This window comes from Lygodium microphyllum, chromosome 24, assembly GCF_053477565.2.
Source record: "Lygodium microphyllum isolate KBCC chromosome 24, Lygodium_microphyllum_v1.1.10, whole genome shotgun sequence".
Classification (NCBI taxonomy): domain Eukaryota; kingdom Viridiplantae; phylum Streptophyta; class Polypodiopsida; order Schizaeales; family Lygodiaceae; genus Lygodium; species Lygodium microphyllum.
The window spans coordinates 87,999,735-88,011,757 of NC_141158.1; the positions used below are offsets into that span (position 1 = coordinate 87,999,735).

General features: G+C 41.5%; 1 protein-coding gene across 1 annotated transcript in view; it reads right to left on the bottom strand.

Annotated features, from left to right (window-relative positions):
- LOC148015334 (uncharacterized) overlaps window positions 1–12,023 on the bottom strand; it is a 141,398-nt gene that overhangs the window by 58,978 nt on the left and 70,397 nt on the right. The window contains exons 7-8 of the mRNA XM_087665307.1: window positions 460–516; window positions 303–372 (exon numbers count right to left, since the gene is read on the bottom strand). Coding sequence (XP_087521433.1) covers window positions 303–372; window positions 460–516 — 127 coding nt within the window. The remainder of the gene's footprint in view (window positions 1–302; window positions 373–459; window positions 517–12,023) is intronic.

Below are 12,023 nucleotides of genomic sequence, written 5' to 3' on the forward strand. Positions count from 1 at the left end.
AACTAGTATAACAGGTCAACCCAATGGCAGTTCATAAGTTATCTCCTTTGTGCTGCATTTGAGAGTAACATAACAATCAGATGAATCTTTATTTTCCAAACCAAATGGATGGATATGGACACAAATTTTTGCACTGCCTTCATAAAAAAGTGGTAAAGAAATTTAATAGACGAGTTGTTTTGCACTGCTTGACAAAAAGGCAGAAAAAAAATCATCTGGAACCTGAACAAAAAAGTGAAAAATCCATACTGCGAAATTATTGAGCAGCATGAGACATACTGATCTGACGTCCTAAAATTTACCAGAAGACCCGCAAAACTTGCAAGAATTCCAGCCACCAGCACTCCATTTACAGCACCAATGAGTCTTTGACTGCACCAGGCACTAGTAAACTTGACACAAAATAATGGAATTGAAGTGATCCATATGTGCTGTTGACATTTGAAATCGTACAAATACCTGCCAAAGTAGCAAAGGCCTCCGAAAGCTAATGAGAAGATTGCAGCACTAAGCCATCTGCTATTCAGGAAGATGCATTAGTCCTTGAAATGAAAGACACTCTCAAGAACAACATGAACATGCTTGGGAAAATAAAAGGACTGGTATGAAGTATCATCTACCAATGAAATGTAACTCGTACCACTCATGGGACTTATTGTACATTTATGGAAAGTTTACAACTGCTTAAAAGTATTCAAGAACTATTGAGCCTATAAGACTGGCATCATGGGGACTTGTACGTTTATGGAAAGTTAACAACTGCTCAAGAATCTTCAAGAACCATTGGGAATATAAGACTTGGTTGACATTTCAGACCAAAGTAGGAATTGTGACAGTGATTGTAAACATTTATGCACATTAGATCAAGTTTCCAGCATACGCCTCCATGAACCTGTCTTTAGTTTACTTAAAAGCATTGTATCCGAAACATGGAGACTCAAAAGATTTGAAAAGATTCTGTAAAGGTGGAAGGGGCACATAATGAGCATGATGCCTGACATTTGACTTAGCAGCTTACATATAAGCTATAAAACTGACCGCATCGAAGCCTATGTGCAGTCAAACAGGAACCAGCAGCAATTAGCAGCCCACAATGATGCTCAAATTTTGTCTGCATCAAATGGTGTCCCACATGTTGTCAGCTGCTGCAAATAAATGCACAGCTCAGGTCAACTGCTGCTGTTTAGGGTTTTGCTGCTACAATGCTCCAGATAGGTGCTCAACTCCTGTCTTCCCCCAGATATACCTTCAAATCCTGTCTTCCCCCACAACTGCCCTCTCTAGCACTTTTCGAACCTTGCATGGCTTTGTCCACGGCTGAATGCCGAGTGAAAACCTGCCCATGCAAAACTCACCTCTAGACTGAATTTCCAGCCATTAATAATTTGATAAAAATGAAAAAAACTTGGCCCTTCCCAAGTTTTGACCACTGCCCCGCCTCAAACAAAACACCCATCACCTCATCCTCATGAATATCAAACTGTGCATCAGCAATCCTATCTAACATGGGCTGTTGCAACCATAGAAGCAGGAAATGCCCCGAAACAGAACCCAAAATGCCGAAACGTGTGGAGGAGGACCCGAAACGTGTTCCCCTGTCCTAAACGTTTCTCCTTCCACGTGGCATTTCCCCTTGGGGAAACGATTCAGTTCGTCCCATTTCTCAACCAGCCCAGAACGTTTTCAGCAAAACATAGTATATTATTTACACTTTAAACATTACATTATTAATCGTCATGTTCTTTACGCTTGTTCAGCATAGTGTTAGTAATCATCATGTTGAACATGTTCTTTAATAATCTCATGTTGTTTGTGCATTTTAATTATCATGTTCTTTAAGCGTTATTAATGTTTTGTTGTTAGATGAATGATGTTTAATGTAGCCTTTTCTTTAAAACTCATAACATTAAATATTAAATATTTAAATATTAAAAGTTTCATTAATTAAGCTTAAATCATTAAATATTTGATGTTTAATTATTTAAAATGATTAAGCTTAAGAATCGTTTCTATCCGTTTCAACTATCTTCCTTAATGAGGAGGATGAGAATGAAGAGGATTTGCCTACAGCACAACTGAAGACTATGACATGAATGAGGAAGAGGGAGTTATCAACATATTAATTATGTGCCAAAATCGTTGTATGCATCAGAAAGCTCCTTTGAGCTTATGCCTTTTGTGAAACTCTTTTAAAGCTTGGAAATTAGAGAGCTTTGATTTTGAGTATGAAACTTGTTTTTTAAGTTTAGCTTCTAAGCACCTAGACTACTCTAAGCCAGTCCCCCCCCCCCCAGTGCCCAACCAGATGATGTGGCATTTCCATTTCCCCCTCCTTGAAATTTGATGTTTTCGTTTCCCTCAACTATGATTGCAACCCAAGTGATCCATAAGCAATTCGATTAACAGAATTTTGTAGCCGCACCACATGCTCTTGTGCAAAAGAGGGATGCAACACCCCATAAATTTTATGTGACTGACAGATATTATCCTACAATTCCTTTGACAAAGCCACAAGTTTAGCCTGCTAATAAAAGTGCAGCTGAAAGTGTTTCATGAGATCAGCCAGTTGCAAAAATAGCAAAACCAACAAAACATACTCTCAAGAATCAACCAAAATAGATCGGACCAGTGATAGTAATTCCTCAGTAGCATGCAATATTTGCCTGTGAAGGAAAGCATTATGGATTCATACTATGTAGCAAATCTTTGCACATTACCAATCAACAAATGGAAGGATGCTATCCCTTTGCATGGTGATCCAGGTTTTTTACAACCCGGATTATTACCACAAAATTTGGCCAAAGCCCCTATCAAGAGCTTACCATATCACTTTGGGTTTACTCTTCAAGCACTAGGTATGCTACATTGCTTCTCGATTATGATAACTCTAGCAAATGGAGGGAACAAGTTCTTAGAAGGCATGTCAATGTAAAGGGTAAAAGGGATGGTTATCTTAGTAAAGATGAAAATGGATTATACCTAGGAGTTGAGTAAATGCATAGATTTTTCAAAGGACTAGCCTCCAACTACACATGGGTCCCGTCTGCATCACTAAGATTTGGAATCTATCACCATCATTAGAGGACACCTCACCCTAGCACACAAGTCAATATCCACATCATGGTGTCATTTGGATCTTGCACAAAAGCTTACAAGCATGGACCTCTTTTGTCACATGCTTATATGTATTTATATACATATGGGGGACTAAAGTCAAAGCAACTTTTAGAAGCCGTTTTTTATAATCTCAATAACTCCCAAGAAAAAGTGAATTCCAAGAAAACTCCCGCGATGCCCGATCGGTTTCGACCTAGTCTACAAAGTTGCAGAAGAAACTTTTTTCAAATTCCTCACGGATTTAAAGTTACGAAGGCGCAGACTGCTAGCTAAATGCAATTTTCTTCTCTCTTTCACCACACCAACTTTCCACTCTATCCTTCTTGTAAATATATTATAATAATGTGCTTTGGGCACCCACCTCTTGTAATCTAGCTCCATTTCTCTATGTTGTCTACCACCACCCTTGGCTTCTTGCATGATGACCAAGGTGGAGACTTGTCCCATTCACTATACTCCATATTTTCAAAGATGCCATACATCATCTAGGATTATGTTAATCAAGAAGATTAGCTTAATCTAATCCCTCATGGAGGCTATATAAAGAGCCCATAGAGAATGAAGAGGGGGGAGAGAGGACAATGACAAGTCCATGAGAGCACTCTAGAATATCCTCATCTCTTTGAGGTAAGCTATGAGTGAGTTCTTTTATTATGTAGCATAATGGCAAGCTTTCTCTACCTCTTCTCCTATTATCTCCCTCTCTTCTCATCTTCTCATTCCAAGTAGCATAATGGCAAGCTTCTTCTACCTCTTCTCCTCTTGTCTCCCTCTCCTCTCATCTCTCTCTCTTATATTTCAATATGGTGTCTAGTACATATATTCTCTCTTGTAAATTTGTGTCTTGGTTCTCTTGATTCTTTTTGAGAAAATGGATGTCCTAGCCCATCCTCCCTTTGGCTAGGTGGTGCCCCTCTTTAGTTCTCTTAGTGAGGATTGGAGGTTGGATGGGTAAGAGGCAACCCGTTCATCATTTCAGCCCTCATTTTTGGTGCCCCCGCTGAGGACATTCTCAACCACAATTCTCTACCTCCTTATGTGGAATGATACAACACATGGTGGTGCATCCTCTACAACAAGTTCCCCCAAGTGGCTCTTCCTCAAGCCTTCATCAACTATTTTTGAAGCTGGTCGAAGTCCACGACTCCCAGAATTGTGTCCTAAAGAAGCTGAAGAAAGAAAGTATGCCTATCGGATGACGGCACGCATGCGGGTAAAAGGTGTTCACTTTAGAAATTCCATTATCTCACAACAGAAAAAATTATGTTGCCATCAATTGCTAGGTTCTCATAATTATGGTGAGTGTTTTGCAAACAAAGTGAAGGCCCTTCCGAGAGGTCCTCATCTCCAAATCATCAAATCCCTCTCTCTCTCTGACCTAATCCACATCAAAGGAGGACAACTATGCATGAACGGTGTGGAGTTTTGTAGAAGTGCAAAGTATGGAGACTACCTTCTACTGTTGTTAGCTCGAAGGTTGGGTGTGGTTAAAAAGGTGGCCATAACACCTTATGAAATATATGTCACCGAGAATGGACACACCAAGGCAAGAACAATCACTAGTGAGCAAATTCTCCGTATAGCAAAGTTGGTGGGTTCCAAAAAGAAACACTCTGGGAAAAATCCTTCATAATTCAAGAAATGCATTCCCTCTACTCCCTTAAGTAGTCTCCACTCATGAATAATAACAATGGCCCGAATTTCTGCACCTTCCACTCTGTACAGAACATCCGAGTTAATGTATGCATTAGTAGGAAGATTTTCTTCCAGCAACGTCTTGTCATGTAATTTGGGGCTGAAAGATTAAGGGAGATTCTTGTATCACCAGAACCTATAATCTTCCCAATGCTAGACTACAATGCATCCTTCAATGTATATGTCTTTATCCTATTATAATAGTTTCTCATGAATCAGAACGAGTTGTATGGACCTATCCGTCCACTTGCTATGCAAACTGTGTATATTGTAGCTAGCACAAAACTTAGATTCTAAGGCATTATTAGAAGCATACTGGAGTCTAGACGTCTTGCTGAAATCAATGCATCTGTGAACCCATTCATCCTTTCCCTTATAAAATACAACTTAAGTCTAGACGTTTTCATCTTCATACTCTACTAAGGCAACATGGCATTTCCAAGTTTTTTTGGGCACAAAGGGGAGAAAGCTCTAAACTTTTTGGATGACTTAGAAATGGCATTCCTAGTCACAGGCCGGGATGATGAAGCAACCAAAGTACGGGCCTTCTCTTTAGTTCTAAAAGGTGATGCTCGAGTGTGGTATCAAGCTCTCCCAGAGGCTACAAGGGGTAATTGGGAGGATCTCAAGACCGCATTCATGCATAAGTACCAAGATACAGAGCCACCTGAAGATATTTGGAGACAACTCTTAGATCTTCGCCAAACCTTACCAGGGGAGTACCAAGCATATGAATGTATGTTTATAAAATTGTGGGATAAATGGACAGCCTCTTTAGCCGAGGGAGAAAAAGTACCTGATTGCCTTAAGAAAGATTGTTTTCTAGCCGGACTCCATCCTCTACTAAGGGATAAGGTCAAAGGAAAGTTTCCCACATCCTATGAAGAATCAGTCACTTATGCGAGGAAGAAAGATAGAAAATTGAAGTATCAAGCTCAATTGAAGGGGGGAGTTGAGCCTATGCAGGTTTTACCAACCATGCCAAGGCCTAGAGAAATAGCAAAGGCCCCACCTGAACCAGAGATACCACAACAAGAGCTCCTACAACGCATTACTAATCAACTTGAAAGCCTTTCATTAAATTTGGTGCAAGGAGTGCGGCCCCCTCCCCTCATAAATGAAGGCAATCGAGGTCCAAGGAGACAAGAAAGAGAGTATGTTTACTATAATTGAGGGGAGACTGGCCATGGTATATACTTTTGCCCTCATCCTAGGCGTTTTCCAGGAAATGGGTTCCAACCAAGAAGGAGGGGACAACAAGTGACACCACCTAGGGAAAGGTTTGTTCCACCAAATCCAGGGCCTCCACCACCGGTTCAAGTTCTCCAGCATCCTCGACCACTTGCAGAGGTGCCGCCCTTGCCTGTCCAACCGCCAGAGAATCATGATGTTAGGATAATTAGTTTAGATGAGAGTAATGTCAAAGGGAAGGCCAAAGTAGTAGAGGTTAAAGCAATGCCGGTGAAGAAAGCCCGGAGAATTGAGAAAATGGAGCCTACACCACCAAAGGAGGTTGAAAATATGGAAGAGGAGGTAGAGTCATCAATGGCTGCAAAGACACGCAACAGTAAAAAGAGGAGGGCTCGCTCACGCCGACACATTGAGTCAGATGATTTTTCCCTGGGTAAAGGTACTAGAGCTTATGATTTCCTTGCTGATGTGAGGAATCAAGGGCAAAAAATTTCATGGCCCCAATTACTACATCTATCTCCAACAGTGCGGCGACAATGGTCAAAGATGGTAAGCATTAGACCCATGAAGAATAGACATGTGAATGCAATCCAGGCTAGAAAGATGAAAGATATTGTGCCTCTAGTGGAAGCCGAAATCAATGGGCAGAGAGTGTCAGAGACATATGTGGATGGAGGTGCAGAGATTTGTGTCATGACAGAAAAGTTGATGCATCGTTTGGGATTAGAGGTAAATGAAACTACTAAATTTGGGGCCAAAATGGCCGACAATGTAGTAGTAAATTGTTTGGGAGTTATAAAGAAAGTCAAGGTAAAGGTGTGTGGAGTGCAATTGGAGCTTGACATGTATGTGATGCCAGTGAAGGGGGATGCCTATCCGCTCATTCTTGGGCGACCATGGCTAATGGGAATGAAAGCCAGACAAGATTGGGAGACAGGGCCTTTAGAGCTAAGGCCACAAAAGGGGCTGCATAAAAAATGAAAGAGCACTATCTACAACATGAAGGAAGGCCGACAGGAGGATCTTGTGTTAGGGACCACCGCTGATGAATGGAGTTCCAGCGAGGGTTGGTCATCTATGACAGAGGGAGAGTCTTCTAATGAGGAGAAAGAAAGCTCTCTAGAAGTGATGGGGATTACGTTAAAAGGGCCTTCTAGTAGTGAAATTCCGCAGCAGCTTCCAAAGGTCGAGAAGGAGGGGTTAGAAAAAATGTTGGCTAAGGATCTATCAGTTGAGGAGAAGGCAGCCTACATGGAAGTGGTGATAAAACACTCTGCACTTTTTATTTCTGATTATGAACACATCACAGGTGTGACAGCAGTACAACATCACATTAATCTAAAAGAGGGAGCACGGCCAGTGGTGCAACGACTACGATAGCTGGGAGTAGTTCAACAAAATGCTCTACTCACTGAGATGCAACGACTTTTAAGGGCAGGCTTCATCTATCCAATAGGAGACTCAGAGTGGGTTTCACCTGTGGTGGTGATACCCAAGAAGAATGGAAAATGGAGGATTTGTGTGGACTACAAGCCGCTAAATGCTGCAACAAAGAGAGATCACTTTCCTCTTCCCTTTCAGGATGAAATACTTAACGAGGTGGCCGGGCATGAGAGTTACACTGTTTGTGATGTGTATTCAGGTTATTTCCAGATCCGAATAGCTGAGGAGGATCAACAGAAGACCACCTTCATTACACCTTGGGGTTGTTTTGCTTACAAAGTAATGCCATTTGGATTAACAAATGCCCCAGCTACCTTCCAGCGATTCATGAATTATGTCTTCCAACCATATTTTGGAAAATCCATTAGGGTCTTTATTGATGATTTTTGTATTTATAGTTCTAAGGCTTTACATCTAGGAAAGGTGGATGAAGCTTTCAACCGCCTTGCACAAATGGGGGGGCAATTAAACCATGAGAAGTGTCGCATTGGCGAAAGCAGTGTAACTTTGTTAGGGCATGTCGTAAGTGAGAGGGGCATTGAAGCAGATCCAAACAAAGTTAAGGCCCTATTGGCGGTGCCATCACCATCTTCTGTGAAGCAACTAACCTCTTTCATTCAGAAGGTGCGATATATGGGGCGGTTCATTCATCTCCTCTCCCAATTAATATTTCCACTGCAACAGTTAACCCACTCTGAGGAGCTCCTGTGGAGTAACGACAGTGAAAGGTACTTTCACGAGGTGAAGAAGGCTCTTAGCACCCTTCCTATAATTTTACAGCCGTGTTGGGATCAGGAGTTTTTTGTCAATTCGAGTTTTGGGGAAGATGCTCTAGGGGCAGCACTAATACAAAAGGATGCTAAAATTGGCCTAATGAGACCGGTTTACTTTTCTAGTAGAGTAATGACAGCATCAGAATGAGGGTACAAGATGGTCGAGCTAATGGTTTTGTCTCTAATGTTTGCTGTAAGAAAGTTTCGTCCTTATCTTCTCCCTAGGCCATTCACAGTGATCACGACAGAAGAGCATTTTCCCTATGCCTTACAGCACATGGATGTTTCAGCTAGAATCGCTAAGTGGGTGATACAACTCCAAGAGTTTAACTACACCTTCAAGGTGGAGGATTCTACTCGAGCTTGCCTAGCTGATTTGTTGACCCATAGATGTCATCAAAAGAAGGAAAAAGAGAAGGAAAAGGTAAAAGAGGAGACACCTCCTCTTGAGGAGCCGCCGCAGGTGGAGAATGCCCATGCCCTCTACTTTGATGGAGCCTACAAGCGTATTAAAGACAAAGCGACAGCAGGAATAGTGGTGTTCAGTCCCGAAGGTAACAAACTTTATGGAGAAGGTATCAGCTTGGAGGATGTCCATTCTAATAATGAGGCAGAATATCAAGCCTTGCTTTTAGGTTTGAGGTGGTGTCTTTCACATGGTGTCACTCGACTTAATGTTTTTGGGGATTCTATGCTCATTGTTAAGCAAATGAAAGGAATCTGGGCTTGTAAAAATGATAACTTAGCAGTGAAAATGAGGGAAGCTAAAACTCTCATGAGAAAGCTACAGAATGCTCAAATCTATTTTGTGCCAAGGCGCACAAATGGCGACGCAGATGCTCTAGCAGCTGAAAAATTGAAAGAGGTAATGGTGGGCATCATTACAGTAAAGCTTCCCTTGTTTCAAGGTAAGTTTCAACTACAAGATGTGCTTTATTTTCTTAAGCAAGGTGAGGCACCTACACATATGAGTAAAAGTGAGAAAAGGTGGCTAGCTACTAAGGCCACTAAATACCGCTTGATAAATGATGTGTTGTATTGCAAAGGAAAGGATGCAGTGCTTAGAAGGGTGCCAACAGCAAAGGAGATTATAGATGTGATTAAGAGCTGCCATGAAGGGGTTTGTGGCGGACATTTTGCTCAAGAAATAACCAGCAGGAAGATTCTCCAAGCCGGTTTTGTGTGGCCTAGTCTACATTGAGATGTGCAACATTGGTGCCGCACTTGTGATGATTGCCAAAAGGCCGGACCAAGGAAGCTAGTGCATGAGGAACAAAATCCCATAACTACATATGGCCCATTTGAGAAATGGGGGATTGATGCAATAGGGCCACTCCCACGAACTCAATCTGGCAAGGAATACATCATAATGGGAGTGGACTACATGACGAGATGGGCAGAGGCTTCAGCAACTAGTAGGATCACAGCCCAAGAAGTGGGAAAATTTGTGTTTGAAAATATTTGTTGCAAGTTTGGCACACCTTTGGAAATTATCTCTGATCGGGGTCCTGGTTTTAGGGCAAACCTAGTAGGGGAGCTAATGGAAAGGCTAAAAATCAAGCACACGCATTCTACTCCCTACTATCCATAGTGTAATGGTTTGGTCAAAAAAGTGAATGGGCTGATTTGTAAGATAATTACCAAGCAGGTACACATGCACCCCAAGCACTGGGATAAAAAATTGAATGCAGCTCTTTGGGCCTACAGGACTTCATTTAGAACCTCACTTGGCTATACTCCATTTCACCTCGTCTATGGCCAAGAAGCTTTGCTTCCTATACAGGTGGAACTGGCCAGTTTGCGTGTTTTAGTAGCCATTCGAGAGAAGAATCAAGATAAGAAGTTAGAGGAAAGGATCTTGGATCTAGAGAGGCTGGAGTTAGACAGAGAAACAGCAGTCCAACACTATTCCGTGCAAGCTGAAGAGAGAAGGAAGACATTTAATAAGAAGTTGGCTAGCAAACACATAAGGGAAGGATCACTTGTGCTACGTTATGATAACCGCTTTGATAATAGAAAGGATGCTAAACTTGTGTTCAAGTGGGAAGGGCCATTCATGGTTATAAGGAGATATCCAAATGGTAGCTATAAGCTAGGTGACATGGATGGGAAGGTTCACAAGACAAGGATAAATGGATGGCGACTGAAGCCTTATTTTCAAAGAAATATGAACACTTTGGAGCAATCATTCAATGAAGAGCCACCAATGAGGGGGTGCAGTCCTCCTTGCTCTATTGGACCATCATTATCAAGCTAGAGGCATGAATACCTCTAGCCTAAGGGGAGGACTAATGATCCGGGTTTTTTACAACCCGGATTATTACCACAAAATTTGGCCAAAGCCCCTATCAAGAGCTTACCATATCACTTTGGGTTTACTCTTCAAGCACTAGGTATGCTATATTGCTTCTCGATTATGATAACTCTAGCAAATGGGGGGAACAAGTTCTTAGAAGGCATGTCAATGTAAAGGGTAAAAGGGATGGTTATCTTAGTAAAGATGAAAATGGATTACACCTAGGAGTTGAGTGAATGCATAGATTTTTCAAAGGACTAGCCTCCAACTACACATGGGTTCCGTCTGCATCACTAAGATTTGGAATCTACCACCATCATTAGAGGACACCTCACCCTAGCACACAAGTCAATATCCACATCATGGTGTCATTTGGATCTTGCACAAAAGCTTACAAGCATGGACCCTTTTTGTCACATGCTTATATGTATTTATATACATATAGGGGACTAAAGTCAAAGCAACTTTTAGAAGCCGTTTTTTATAATCTCAATAACTCCCAAGAAAAAGCGAATTTCAAGAAAACTCCCACGATGCCCGATCGGTTTCGACCTAGTCTACAAAGTTGCAGAAGAAACTTTTATCAAATTCCTCACGGATTTGAAGTTACGAAGGCGCAGACTGCTGGCTACATGCAATTTTCTTCTCTCTTTCACCACACCAACTTTCCACTCTATCCTTCTTGTAAATATATTATAATAATGTGCTTTGGGCACCCACCTCTTGTAATCTAGCTCCATTTCTCTATGTTGTCTACCACCACCCTTGGCTTCTTGCATGATGACCAAGGTAGGGACTTGTCCCATCCACTATACTCCATATTTTCAAAGATGCCATACATCATCTAGGATTATGTTAATCAAGAAGATTAGCTTAATCTAATCCCTCATGGAGGCTATATAAAGAGCCCATGGAGAATGAAGAGGGGAGAGAGAGGACAATGACAAGTCCATGAGAGCACTCTAGAATATCCTCATCTCTTTGAGGTAAGCTATGAGTGAGTTCTTTTATTATGTAGCATAATGGCAAGCTTCCTCTACCTCTTCTTCTATTATCTCCCTCTCTTCTCATCTTCTCATTCCATGTAGCATAATGGCAAGCTTCTTCTACCTCTTCTCCTCTTGTCTCCCTCTCCTCTCATCTCTCTCTCTTATATTTCAATATGGTGTCTAGTACATATATTCTCTCTTGTAAATTTGTGTCTTGATTCTCTTGATTCTCTTTGAGAAAATGGATGTCCTAGCCCATCCTCCCTTTGGCTAGGTGGTACCCCTCTTTAGTTCTCTTAGTGAGGATTGGAGGTTGGATGGGTAAGAGGCAACCCGTTCATCATTTCAGCCCTCACATGGAAACTCAGGAAAATTGATCCAGCAACTATATCATGTAATTATTGAATATTTCATGCCATAGAAAGGAGAAATCAAAGTAGAGAGGCTACCTGCCCAGGAAGTTTGTAAAAGTATGAGTCAGCTGTCTAAGCATTACAAACTCCAGTGGAAAATGATCAA